Raw genomic sequence first — 14,801 nt, 5'->3', positions numbered from 1 at the left:
CACGCCACGTCCACGGGCCCCAGAAAACAGGCCCCACGTCCACGGGCGGGCGCGCCACGTCCACGGATGAGCCAGACTGTGAAAACGGCTCCTCTTGTCACCTCAGCAGGCGGCGCTCGGCGCAAGGACCTCATAGGAAAGTCACAACCGTTCTGACCCCCAGTCTCTCTCTTTTGTTTTTCCTACCGATCTGATCCACAAGCCGTTAGAATTCTGATTTCTTCACACTGTCACTGTAAGTTAACATTTTTAGCAAGAGAGCCATCCTCAGTCAGGTCAGCCCTCTTCATCTGGGAAATGTAACAGTAATAAAAACTGTATTTTGGGTACCTGTTTTGGACAGCATATCCAAGGCCTACTTCAATACACGTGACTGAAATTTTCACCAAAATAGTTGCGCCAAGAGGAAGACACTGCCAGCCTAAACTTCCAAAGCTAAAACTAAATCGAATATTTCTCTTCAACATCTTAACATGCCTTAGAGAAGACTCGACATATTCCCCCAAGTTCAGCTGTGGTTTTAGAGGATCACAGTTGCCTCATTTCCTCTGCTGACCTATTTTCCAAAAACAATAGAAACAATCTGAATTTAAAATGTACCGTGCCTTTCTAACATCACTCTGCATAGAATTAATTTCATTCTCAACAAAAATCCCTGAAAAATAGGGAGACATTTCATTATAAAGTGGAAGAATATGTAAAAAAATGAAGAAAAGCATATTAAGATTGATATTCTTGGAGAGACGGTTAAGGACCCATGTCTATGAGATTAACAATCCCTGTCTTAGGAGAGAAGGCCCCCCGTTCCCGACATTGCCCGGGAATCGCAAGAGCTGCGAACTGTTTAAGAGTCCGTCTCCGCCAAGAACCTTGTTGAACTAACTTAACGGAACTGGTTAAGAGGACGCCTCAGAGTGTGACCGGTCAGTGGTCAGGAGACACCTGTCCAAGGACAGGCGGGTGATCTCAGACGCAGAGGGACGCGGTAGGGCTTAAGGATGTGACTCCTGGGTGGTTGTGAGACTCACAACAGCAAGAGCAGGAAGGAAGGAAGAGAGGTCAAAGTGCAGGAAGAAGAGGGTGAGAAGAGAGCGGAGGAGGGCCGAGCGCTGCCCAGACAGCGGAGGATGCACCGCGGGGGAGCCTGGGAGGGGCCCTGGCGCCAGCATCCCCAGGGGGCCGGCGTCTCCACGGGAGACCATGTGGTCCCCGCACCACGTCTCCGCGGTGCCACTGCTTCATCCCCAACCCGGAACGCTCTCTGGGTCTCTTTTTAAGCCACAGATCTCCCCCAGATCCTACTGTTCTCGTGCCCTCGCCTGGCGCTCCCTCAGACGTATGTGTGGTTGGACCTCGTCTGCGGTGGCCCAGGGGCACGTTCACTGTGTTTTTTGAGGGTGTGTCTGAAACTTTAAACTGACAGTGAACTAGAATCTTCCAACTCTTCCTCCTCCTCAAGGTGATTAACAATGTGTTTTCCACACAGCAGGAGACACTGTGGTCCAGCAACAAGTCAAAGTGATTAATTCAGTATTTTCTTCCAGTGGAGCCCTCTCCAGAAGGAGCACAGCTCTGTCAATGCCTTGATTTTAGTCCCGTGAAACTCAGTTCAGCTTCCGACCTCTGGAACCGTAAGATAACGCGTTTGTGCAGTTTTCAGCTGCTCTGTGATCGCCTGTTGCAGCAGCAATAGGAAACCAACACAGACGTTCGGCTGTAAAAGTGATGTCCAGCCGCCTCTGAGAAGCAAGCACAGAGACGGGTTTTCGCGGGAAGATTTCTGCGGGAGGAGGAGAGGGCAGGGAAGTGACGGGTGGCGGCTGGTCTCTAGCCCGTCAGCGACACCGCAGTTCCGGGGGTCGCCCCGGAACGTGCTGGATCCCGGGGCCTGGAACAGCCTCTGGGAACAGACTTCCGCAGAATCTGAGGGGAAACCCACCTCCTCACCTTTCACCAGGACCGTCGGCTCCACCATTGGATCAAGAAGCAGAGCTGGCCGCGCTAAGCAGCAAATGACCTTTTCTGCCCGAAGCTGTCGGGGCCAAAACCAAAGACATATTGAAAAACACGAAAACATCAGGAGCTGAAGAGCTTGAAGAAGGCTTTCAGATGTCTTCTGATTACTAATGATTTCACAGGCCTGTATGAGGCTGCTGACGGCGCTAATTACAATGATGACAGTAATAAAAGCACCTTATACTCAGACGAGCCTTCCATCCTTACGGACCAAAATGCTTCGCATCCCGCCTTCCAGGGCACGTCAGTTTGGAGTTAGGCCTCTGCTTGTCCCTGAATGCAGTTTGCCTGAACTGAGGTAGGAATCACCTTCCAGTTCATGTCAACTCTCTGGCATCAGCCCTTTAAACCTCTGAGGAGCCTCGAAGGCAGGGGCTCATGATGGAGGGTGGGGCACACTTTAGTCCGGCCCCGTGGCTCTTGGACACAAATGCTTAATACAGGAATTCCTAACCAATCTCCTCAGACCGAGTTCCTGAGGCTGACCTCCTGCAGCCAGACCCGCCTGGCCGGGGCCCGGCTCCTGCTTACTGCGCCCCCCCCCCCCAAGCGCCCCTCTCAGGGCCTCAACTCACCTCGCGCACACGTAGCCCCAAACCCGACTACCTCCCTCCACACCAGGCCACCACCGCCCCGAGGCCCTGAGGCCCCTGCCCCGCGAAGGGAGTCCTGTCCCCGGGTCCCCGACGGGGCGACGGCACCCCAGCTCCCGGCACCTGTGCGTCACCATCCGATCTGGTCCCTGACCCTGTGCCTCTCCATCTCCGCAGCGTCCTGGCGCCCGTCACTGTTCTTCTGGCCGCCGCCGCCTGGTCCAGTGAGCGCCCCACTGCTCCCGCCCCGGCCCAGCCTGCGGCCGCAGAGCCATCCGCTCACCTGGTGGAGACTCACTGCCGGCTGAGGGCCTTCCCTCACCCACCTGCTACGTGGACTCACTTCCACAGTAGGAATTCAGTAAACACTCCTTCTGAATTAAATCTCTAAGGCCTCAATCCTATAGGGATACTCTATGTGTGCTGATATACCTTCTGAGAAGCTGAAGGTACATAAGAATTATATTTTAAATGTATGTGATGAATGCACTAAAGGATTCCTGTAACGAATCCTAAAAACTGCAGAATCTTTTGGTACCCGGGCGCTGGCCCGTTTCTTAGTTTAGGACTGCATTACGAAATGCACAGACCGGATCTGGCTATTAGGTACAGAGCCTGCTTTGAACAGCGGCTGAGTGGAGCTGGGTGTTCACCAGCAGGCCAAGCACATCAGGTGTGATTGTGCAGGAGGCCAAGCAGAGCCGCCGAGTTAGGAAGCAAGACCATCAGCTGTGGGGAGCAGCCCGGAGGCTTCCGACCAGAGCAGTCAGGTGAGCGCTCAACTGTGCCAGCAGACGTGACGGTGAGCGAAGAGACCAGAATGCCCTGAGCCAGGGGTGTGGAAGCGAAGCCAGGGGAGGCCTCGAGGGAAGAGAAAGGCCGGTGCAGACAGACAGGGACGGAGCCCTGGGGGACCCAGAATAGCTAGTGTCCGCAAGTGAACACTGTGCTAGGAAAAACGATCAAACTTGCTAAGGAGTTATGAGCCTTGTCGGACGCATAGAGCGGAACAGGTGGAAGAAGGAAACACAGATAGTGTTATCTATGAAATCTCCATGAAAAGGTTTCTGAATTACAGTTATTTCAGAAGATAATTATGGCTCGATAGAACGGAAAAGCACTGCTGACTTAAGAAACAAACAAACAGCAAATAGGGATTCCTAAAATTCTGGAATACAGATGCCAGTGGCCAGAGATGAGAGTGACGAGAGAGTGGCTGGTCGCATCTCCGGGAGGAATTCTTTCCTGTGAGTGACCAGAGCCCCTGCAGGTAGCGGCTGAGCTCGGGAACAGATTGCTCTTCCTAAAGAAAATAGCTGCAGAGGCCACAACACAGTTCCAAGATGTTGGAATTGATGTTGTAGATGTCAGGAGGTCATCACTATGATTACAAATGAGGGTAGTCATTACCTGCTCAGCTTTTTTGGAACCAAGGTACAGATTTTATAGGAATTCCCTATTGGTACAAGGAACGAAAGCATCTACATTAAGGCTACCAGGGAGATTTTTGGATGCAAACAAAAAAAATTTTTTTTTCACGTAAGGGAAGGTATATATAGTTATGTATATTCACCGAGATATTTAAGTCTTTAATGGCATCATTCTAATCTGGATCTAATCATAAACCCTTCAAGGAAAAACAGGAGGAAGTCGGGGGCATTATGGTCAGGACACAATTATTATTTCATTAGACGTAAATGCTCTTGAGGGGACAGGAGCCGAGGGAAGAGCCCAGGCTTTAGGAGGAATGTCACCCACCCTGGGGGTTCTGTACGGGGTCCTGTGAAGCACGGAGGCCACACTGTGGAATAGCTGAGACTCAACTGGAGAGACTGAAACGACAGCTCTCTCGGTTAAGTTCAAGGAAGGAAAAGGGCAGGGTAGGCCAGCGTGATTTAAGGAGGGATAGAAAGATTAGTATGAGGAACCGAAGAGGGAGGCTTACAACACATGAACAGTGATGCAGAGATATAAACTATTTGTAAAATACAAGCAGTAAGAAGCTCAGAGAATAATTACAAAAGAGGAAGCACTGTGACAGCATTCCACGGCGTTGCGCTCCGGCAGTTACAAAAGCAGAGAACGCTGGGCCTGCAAGTTGACGCTTACAGAATAAGGAGGCCGGCCTCTCCTCTTCCAGGTCCCGGAGCGGAGAGAGGGGCTCGCCCTTCACTGCTGTGTCTGCCCCCCCTCCGCCTGGCCCCCACCATCCAGACGAGGAACAAAGGAAAGCAGGGGCGTAGGGGTGGGATTAGAGCCCTGGAGATCAGAAGGATCCGGACCGGGAGAGAAGGGCGCTTCTGGCAGAGCCGGAGGAGACAGATCCGCGGGGAAGGGAGGGTCCAGTTTCCTGCTAAGGGCAGGGACGTGTGCGAGGGGGTGAGAACAGCTATGGGGGAAGAAGGGACCGTTTCAAGACCCCCAGTGTCCAGGGATGGCGCTGGGTGAAGCTCTAACTGGTATTTATACAAGTCCTCTGCTGACAGATCAGATTCCTGAGGTCTGGAAAGTGTTACCCAGCATTATTCTAAACAGGGCTATGAGATAGAACAAGCAATTATGGGCCATTTAACTTAACATCATTTACAGAAAAATATTAGGAAAAGTTTGCAGAGGGGACAACTCAACGAGCATATGGTAATTTGATTAGAAACAGGCCACATGTTTTTACTGAAGGAAGGTGTTGCTTTAACTAGCTTGTTGGCCTTCTTTGAAGTTACTGCTTTCCCAGCTCTAGATTTTAACTCAGGAATTTTTTCTAATATCTATAAAGAATGCGAATAAACATTAAGTATCTAAGCAAAGAAAGCAAAAACCAATCACAGCTGAGGATATTAGAAATACAATGGCAAGAAAGGCGACTGTTAAAGACAAATAATACAGCAAGGAAAAACTTAGCTCCATCACCCAGGAGAGTTTAAATCAAGACATTTTTTGCGGAAAATAGGTGATTTCAATTTCGGTCTGTTAATGTGTTTCCCATGCCATTTCCTAAAATGCTCTGCAGAAAAAAGGCAATTTTTTTGTTCGTTTCACTGAAAAAAAAAATTCTTAGCTTCTTTTTTTTTTTTTTTTTTTTTTTAAGTGAACTGAACATTTGGTGTCATTAAAATTTGGCACATTAGGATGAATACTTCCCTAATCCACCTTTGTGAATTTTCCAAGTTAAAAATTCTCAAACAAAAAGAAGACATCTTCGTTATTATTTTAAATTAAGTAATAGGTCAATGTTAACTTGCTCCTATTTACATGACAATTCCATACCACTGAATAGCTATTGAATCTTCAGAAAGAGGGTCAGAAAGGATAAAAATCAAGATAAAACAAGAATAAAAAAATCAGAATACCTATTAGTGTTTGCTAGAAGCCCTGATTATGTCACGTTATTGACTTTTTAGTGGTTAATACGTACACTTCACCAGTGACGTCCTTCTACTTTTTGAAAGGCACTCGACTTGAGTAACTGACCTATTCCTCTCTCTACACTCTCCAAGAGGGCCGGATGTGTCTGTCTCGTCCATGCTGAATTCTTAGGGCCTAACACAGGGTTTGGTAAACATTTGCTGAATGAATGAAAAACTAACAATAACAGCATCAATATTGGTCTTTTACCATGTGCCAGACACGGCTCTAATGAGCACTTTGTGTAAGTGACTCTCTTTTAATTCTCCAGCAATTCTTTGAAAGAAGTTTGACTATTAATCCCATCTCTAAAGACAGCCAAACAGAGGCACCGAGAAGTAACACGCCTGAGCTCACACATCTGGTAACTCAGGCCGTCTGGCCTTAAGCCCAACCCCGCTTCTTCCCCGCACACAAATGCACGATGCCAGGGCTCTGCGTACATGTACAGGCGGAGAAAACGCCAGAGGGGACAGGGGTACAGGACCCAAGTATTCGTGTTGCCATCACCAATGCTGGGATTCAGGGGCAATGGGAAATGTAAAGTCCAATTTCCAGGATGAAGCTTCCCACAGCAGTAAAACTCCTAAACATTCAAGGGAAGCCCAGAGGTGTCCAGAGAGGAAACCAGAAAACAGGACTCCGCTCAGCTCAACTGGATGCCAGAGTCCTAAGCTCAGAACAAAAACTTTCAGGACTTTCCACTCTGGAGCGGAAGCAGGACCAAAGATTTTGTGGTGACAAAATCAACGAGGGAAGGGTTTTCAGCCGGGAGGTCTGCTCTGTCCAGAATCCCTGGTGGCCTTTTTGGGGCCAGTGCTGGCCTGTGCTGCGTAAACAGCCTGCCTTGGTCTGAATCTCGCTCAGAAAACAATGTAAATCTTCATCTCCTTTTAGTCTTGCTTTAGGAGACCGGTATTCTATGACCTGCTTTCCCCCCCCGAATTTTCTTTACGGCATTTTTTCTCTTTCCATCATTCTGGACCCACTGGACTCTAAGAAGATCGTCTCCGGGGTGTCCTAGGTGCTGAAGACACAGGATGAAAGCTGATCAGGAGAACAAGCTTTTCTCGAAAGCGAGGAAGGATGAGAAGGAGGCTGTGGTACTTGGAAGATGGACTTGACCACAGAAAAGGGAAGGACACAGCTGGACACGGAGAATTACACGTCTCCCCACATGGAGTGCTTCTCAGGCCTCGTGCCAGCGACCCCCTGGGTGTGTTGTTTACGGCACAGACCCAAGTGCAAGCTCGCAGGCGGGCTCCAGTTCTCATCCCCTTTCACCTGGAGGAACACTGTCACCCCCGAGGCAACTCCATGTAAGGCTGTCAAGCCGATCCGAGTTCTGGGAAAACTGCCGTTCTGAGGAATGAGGTGAAAAGTTTAGCCTCACCACACAAGAAGGCTTGCCCGACAGAGCCCTGTGCTGAGCGGAGTGGACAAAATTACCGCGGCCTTCAAAATCCGAGACCAGAGGCGGTAAAGGGGATCCGGGTGATGGGGAGAGCCAGATGGGTGAGAGGAGAGCCTAGGAAATAGGAGGGCACCCTCACGTTCAAACGCCTCTTGTGCAAACAGAGTTGCAGAACAGGCACGACAGGGACACTGGCCAGAACAAGAGGACGGACGTGGAGCCTCGGCAGGAAAGAGGGTCCGCAGGGACTTCAAGAACCGTCTTGTGAGCCCAAGGGTCCTTATCAACCCCACACGGTGCCCACGTAAGGTTGACAGACAAGCTGTTCTTAACGACCTCCTAGCTTTGGAAACGAGAAGGGCCACGGTGAAGTTGCTACAGGGGTTGAGGGTTGGCTCCGTCCGTTTTCCACTCTGAGATGACAGTTTTCATTCGCGAGCACAGAAAACAAGCTGCCTGTTTATGTCCCAGAAACGCGAGAGCCCGTGGCCCATCTCTGGGCCCGGTGGAAGGCTCCACAGCCGGGTCTCCTTGCTGTGTCAGCAGGAGCGCGCTGGTGTCCCCTCCCTGGGACCAGCACATCCTCTGCTGGCCACACCCACCCCCATCAGCACCGGGCACCATTGTTCACTGTGTGTCAAAGAGCGGCCCCGCCCGGGCCAGGACAATGCAGACTCCATAGCCCCCGTCGCCAAGCACTGCTGATTGCCTTTCCTTTTATTCGCTCCTGTGTGTAAGAGTGCATGAAATGAAGTGTTTTCTTTTGTTTGAAACAAGACAGTTTGAAGGGTGATTACTGGTGACAGGTTCACTTTCGATCCTTCTCCACCGTGGCTTTCCTGATCTTGGAAAGTTGTACGACAGATAGGAATTTGGTTCAAACACAGGTAAAACAGGTTCCAGGAGTCTATTTTCACGGTTAATATACATTTCGTTCGGGAACCACCACATGTGAACATTTCTCTCTGAAGCTGCTGCTTTCTACCACCTTTAGGTACCTTTAAAACGTTGAGTTGTGTCACCACAGTGAACGTGGCCCACACTTAAGTGACAACACCAAGCTAGAAGTTCTTATAAATCTAGGAAAGGAGCATGTGATGCTCAAACAACCTGTAGGTCATTTCTTAATACAGGAACTTCCTTTTACTTTTTTGTATTTTAAAATTTAGTATTTGATGAAGTATTATTACAGATTGGGAGGGTGTGAAACATTAGTAAGTAGTGGCTAGTCATGTTTTTAAAAATACTAAAGTAAATATCAGGTGGAGAAAGAACCATCAATAAAATTGAAAGACAAACGGCAAATTGCGGGGTGAGGGGTAGGGATCTGAGAAATGCTTATGTAAACAAGGGGGATTCTTTCACCCATTAAATTAATAGATAATGTGTGTTCAGTCATTCAATAAAAGTTTGAATATATACAGGAACTTCAGTATTTAGAAATTTATGCGTTTATCCACCCATCCACCAATAATCATGAAGCACTGAGTTTATCATCTAAGATAGTAAAAGAAGTCCTTCTCCTCAAAGAGTTTGGAGAAACTCTCTGGAGAAAAACACGTAAACAAACGACTATAGTAAATTATAATAGGTGTTATAATATAGTTATGTATAGCGTATAATGTATCAACAGATACAAAGGAAAAAGTAGAAAGTTCAGTGGTGGTAGTATGTCGGCCAGAAAAGGATTCACAACCAGGACAGTACTTGAGCTGAGGCTTAAAAAGTGTGCAGGGCTTAACACCGCTCAGGTTTGCGCGTGTGTATGTGAGTGCATGTGTGTGCGTGTGTGAGTGCGTGTGAGTGTGTGTGTATGTGAGTATGTGTATGTGTGTGTATGAGTACATGTGAGTGTGTGTGTGTAAGTGTATGTGAGCATGTGTGAGTGCATATGAGTGTGTTTATGTGGGGGTGTGTGTGTACGGGAGCGTGGGCACCGGCACCTCGAGACCCCGCGGGTCATGGGGGGCCTTGGAAGGCAGACGTCCTGCAGCTACCGGGGCTCAGCCATCAATCAGGCCACTACCTTGATGGGCTCTGCCTTTGATCTGAGCCTCCATTTCTGAAACCAGCTCTTTCCCTGGGTGTGTGTTACCCTGTTTTCCTTTACACAGCAATGCATTTTGTGGCGAGAATGACACCCCAAATGCAATTCCCTGGGCTCTGGTTTGGGGAACGCGCACTGAGGGACGACAGAGAGCCCGGGGCAGAGCTGGGAAGCCTGGCTGCGGCGTCCAGTTAGTATTTTCCCAGCCAGCGGCCGGGTGTGGCCCTGTCGCCAGGGCCGAGACTCTTACCACTTCAGTTGGTCGGTAGTACTTGAGATCCACGGTCACGTGAACTTTGCCGGTCTCTTTGCACCTGCCCACTTCATTTTCATTCTCTCCTTCCCACCTGGAAAGGAGATAAAGAGTTGATCAGCCCCAACCTGCTTGGGAGCATCAGGCCAGGCTGCCGGGCGGCGTGGCTTCTCCCTGTAGGAGCCAGAAGCTCACTAACTCAGGAAACACAGGCCGGTGCTTAACCGTGTTATGAGGGCAACAGCGGTTCTGAAGCCTTTCCAGATCTATGTCAAAAGGGCAGGCCTTTTCCTTCCTCTTTAAGGAAAATCACGGTATGTTCAGAAGTGAGACGTCAGAAATGAACGGATTAGCCAGAATAAGGAATTGGGCAACTTTCAGGGATTTCAAAGATTCTGTACCTCTTTAGACTATTCTTGATAAAGTCAATTATTATGAATTAATCTCTCCTGTCCCTCCCTTCCTTATTTTCTTTTTATTTTTGTAGTTTTAGGAGTATTTATTGTAAATTGAATGCATTCCGTTTTAGAGTAAGCTTCATACACTAATTAACCATTCATTTCATCCCCGTATTCCATACCAGTGCCCTTGCTGTACCCAGGCAGCAGTTGGCCCCACTGATAAAGCCCAGATGACCAAACCTCCAAAAAGTAAGCATAATGAATCGGTTGATTTCCTGCTAAGCGACGGAAATCTTTCAGCATCTCTTCTTTCTCTGATTCACCTACGATGCTATTTGGACAAGTCTTCTTCCTTAAACATCCACAGTCGACAACAGTGCAGGATCCCAATAGCAGTCGCCTCTTCTCATAGGCTGAGGGGCAAGTTCACAAGTTTCAAGACCAGCTTCTTGCCCGAGTTCCATTTGGTGTTCTCGCTTTTACAGAAATGAAGCCACTGGCTTAAAGCTGACCTCTGGACTTCTACAAACTAATATCCAAAGAACAAAAAATACTATATAATTTGACTTATTTCTACAAATGGAACTTTTCGGCAAAGAAAGAAAAGAAGTTGCCAAGTAACGTCTGACTTCAATGCTTATCCTCAGACCTAGTTTGCTTTATCAGCTGGTGATGAATCCTGTGACAGGACAATTCTGTCATAGTGTAGATCAAAGGAAAGAAGAGAGCATTAAGTTGGTTACTTGACTGTGTGAATTACAGGTGCCACTGAAGATGGACATTAAATGTTGATTGTGGTTGTATTTTGGACATAGATTGGGTATCAGAGACTTAAACTGGCCTCACAAGCTTTATTTCTGATCAACCCCTCAAATGTTCCATCCTCAATTTACTTTTTGATAGCATAAGGGTAATATTTCATCGTTGGAGGAAGAATCAGTTTATAAGCATGCTGGATTTGCCAACGTACTAAAGGCAAATATGAAAAACATCCCACAGCACAGAGGGAGTTACAGCATAATACGTTGAACGATAAAAAACATGTACAACTGGCATTTTCCATGACTTTTATATTAATGACTCAGAAAAGGGTGTCTGGTAATTTACTTGTTTGGTTTAATTTCTTACCCTTGCCTGGACTTACTTGGTAGGACCAGAACTAAGTTTTCGGAACACTCACCTGGCTATGGTAGGTGGATGCTTTAGAGTGTGCCGACTGAAACGGCCGTAAAACGGGAGAAGCTGAGGGGCTGGCGAGCCCTGTCACCTCTGACGGATGAAGACCAAACCTTGGCCAATATCCACAGCAAGGGAGAATATTTGGTAAAGTCATGATTTTTAAAAATTACCTATCTAATTCTAAAGTCGGTTGTTTTAGTGGAACCTCTCTCTGGTGACGCTTTCATCAACAGTAAATGAAAGGACATTTGTTTCTCGGGAGTGCGTTTTAGGTTGATTTTTGTTCACATCTCACGCTCGCAAAGAGAAACAAGCTCCGCACACGCCTTCCTGATGGCATCTGCATGCAGCCAGAGGGTCCCAGAAGCACGTTTTGCTGTTTCTTCCAGCTGCGGCTCGGCATGTAATCTGCAATGGGTCAGGCTGACGTGGGGACACGGACACACGTGACACCGCCCGTCGTGGTGGTGAATCCGAACGGAGGCCACAAGCTGCAGGAATGGGGATTCAGACCCATGTATTGACGATGACTCTTTCTGAAGCCACACACGCAGGCACATACACATTTAAGTCGATGAGGCCTCGGGAAAGGCGTCCCCTGACCGGGGTCCCGTGTGGCCCGGGGAACTTGGCAAAGCTGGCCGTGTCTCCAGACCAGGGGCTGGCGAACTGTTTCTGTGAAGAGCCAGAAGCGGACTCGCTCAACTTTGCCATCACGCAAGGCTCTGCTACGCGTTCTTCCTCATTCTCTTCCCCCTCCTTCTCTGCCTCAGTATCATCTCTTTTTTTTTAAACTTTTAACTACCCTTTAAAACAGTGAAAACATAGTTAGAGGACAGTAAAAAACAAGCCTTGGCTGGGGTCTGGCCTGCAGACCATAGTTGCGCCCCTGCTTTAGGGGATGAGTTACTGACACATCCTCACCCTTGACCCCAGGAAAGCCGCCGGTTCCGGTCCACGCCAGCAGGCGGATCGCCGGCTCAGCGGGACCTTCCCCGACTGCTATGGACTCTCTCGGGCCGCCCTGCAGCCTTGGGCCAACACTGGCACCTGTAACAGCAGCTGAAGTGGGAAAAGACGGGGAAGAACCTGCACACGAGAAGTAAGCTGACGCCACGCAGGCACCTGCAGGACGGGCTGCCCACGTGCAGGCCTCTCTGCCTCTGTCTGATGCTGCTAGGCGGCCTGCACGTGCGTCCACGGCCACGGCCGTCTCTCAGGGCATGGCGTTGCCCTATGATGAATACGGCTGCGCTGAACAGCCAACTGTCACCAAGGGAAGGGCGCAGAGCAGAACAGAGGTGGCAGAAACCACTTTCTAACTTGCACTAGGTCTGCAAGAGGGCAATGAGCAAAAGTTTCGGCCAAGGACCAGAAGCACTGTTACAAGCTGGGGTCAGGCTGGTCCCCTTCCAGGGAGGACTCTCCTCTGGGCTCAGATTCTCCAACTAAACGGCCTCCAGAGCCCCCAGAGCCCCCAGGCTCTATGTCCTCAAAAACCCCGATCAGCTTCTTAGGCCCCCACTTGTAAACATGAGCAGAAATCCGAGGACTACCAGACACACGTGAGGAAAACCACACATATGAAGACAGAAATGACAGCAGACAAACTGAAAAACAGCAACTTGGAGGAAACAGAACAAACAGGGAAGATAATTATAAACAGAACACAACAACAAAAAACTCACACACACCACTGCTAATATCTTCAGAGAGACAAGGAAAGATATCAAAGAAACAAAAATAAGATACTACATAAAAAAGGACAATTTGAAAAAAAAGATTTAGAAATTGAAAAAATTCAGAAATTAAGAATTCAAGAGAAGATTTTGAAGACAGAAATGAGGAAACCTCCCAAAAAGTAGAGCAAAAAGATATAGATATGAAAAAGATAAGAAAATCAGAAGATGGCCTCAAGAGGTCAGTATAATAGGATTTCCACAAAGAGAGTAAAGAAAATAATTATCTTAAAATATATGAAAAAAATTGATCGGAGCAGATGAACAAGCATTTCCAGACTGAAAGGGTCCCACAGAGCACGCAGATACCGTCTCACAGAGTTTCAGAACACGGCGACGGCGAGGAGGTCCCCGGGAGCTCAAGGGGATGGGAGTGGCCCAGAGTGGCCCCTGGGCGGCCACGGCAACGCTCAAAGTAAAGGCAATGGGGCAACGCCTTCAAGGTTCTGAAGGCAAGTTATTTCCAACCAAGAAATGTACATTGGCCACCTTGTTAATTGAGGGCAGGACACAGATATTTTTAGATATGCTTGGTCAAAAAACATTTGCTTCCCATGCACCGTTCTCAGGAAACTAATTAAGGTTTGGCTTCACCAAACCGCAGAATTGTAAAAAGATGTCAGAAAATAGGGGGCGACAACCACCCACCGGCCAGGTGGGACAGGTCGGCAGGCTCTCGAGGGGCAGCTGCAGGGGACATGCCCGAGGGTGGCCCACCGGCCTGAACACCTCCGGGGCAGACCGACGGGAAGTGAGCGACAAACGCACGGAGAACGAAGCAAACGGAGAAAGACAATCGTTAGGTCTGTGGTAAGCAAGACAGATGTTAGGTCTGACACCTGGTCAGAAAGGAGGAAGGAAGTGTTGTTTCCCGGAGTGAACGCGGCGGCCAGTCCTGACGACGTAACGCGGGAGGACAGCTCTGAGGTGGGGGGAGACACGGGGTCACAAGGGACACAGCTCTCCTTTGGAATAAGAGGTGCCAGGAGAGGAGCCTCAAGCGGGAAGATCGAGGACCAGCAATCCAAGCACGCTATTCAGTCACATGGATGCAAACGCCAAAGTGATGAGCTGAACGATACAGTGCACAGGACTTCCACAGAGAGACGCCAGAAAACCGCGAGAGCAGAGAAGACGCAGACCTTGAGGTGACCCAAGACGAGGCACCAGCGCAGAAGAGCACGCGTCTCTCGTGCCGCTGAAGGGCCGCAGGATGGCCAAAGGGGGGGGGGACCAGCTGGAAAATGGGGGTGGGACACCGCCTGCGGATGCTCAGACGTCACATGATGTGCCGGAGTAACTGGAAACGGACAAACAGCAACGAAGGAGAAAACCACCGTGAACGCGAGCTTCACGAACAGCGGGCCACCCAGAGAGGCCGTGCGACCGGCCAGGTGCCCACCGCCCGGCCCCCTGGACGCGGAGCTGCGGCTGCTTGCGGGGCCTCGGAAGACCGGCTCCGACGGAGTGCAGGGCGGGGATGGAAGGGGGGCAGCCGACCCGGGCACCTTCTGGAGGCAGGGGGGCCCTTCTTCAAGACTGGAGAACCTGGGACCCGCAAGATGCGGACGGGAAGGAGCTGAAGGCAGCGGAGGGAGGGACGACGGGCTTCTGGAGAAAGCTGGCGGCTGAGACCCCAGGACCGGGAGGAGGGCCGTCCCAGACCCGGGCAGGGGGCACCTGCCCAGGGGCAGGAGGAGGAGGGCTCCGGGGCCGCTGGTTTAATCACCAAACCTGCTCTCGCTCCTGAAGGGCAG

At 49.6% G+C, this 14,801-nt stretch overlaps 1 protein-coding gene across 6 annotated transcripts in view; it reads right to left on the bottom strand.

Annotated features, from left to right (window-relative positions):
• GMDS (GDP-mannose 4,6-dehydratase) overlaps positions 1-14,801 on the bottom strand; it is a 519,944-nt gene that overhangs the window by 58,153 nt on the left and 446,990 nt on the right. For all 6 annotated transcript variants that reach the window (XM_024121917.2, XM_055080168.1, XM_055080167.1 and 3 more), the window contains one exon: positions 9,723-9,819. In XM_024121917.2, the coding sequence (XP_023977685.1) occupies positions 9,723-9,819 (97 nt within the window). The remainder of the gene's footprint in view (positions 1-9,722; positions 9,820-14,801) is intronic.

This window comes from Physeter macrocephalus, chromosome 18, assembly GCF_002837175.3.
Source record: "Physeter macrocephalus isolate SW-GA chromosome 18, ASM283717v5, whole genome shotgun sequence".
NCBI classification, from domain to species: Eukaryota; Metazoa; Chordata; class Mammalia; order Artiodactyla; family Physeteridae; genus Physeter; species Physeter macrocephalus.
Note: the sequence above shows the minus strand (reverse complement) of the source record. Positions and strands in the feature narration are given on the sequence as shown.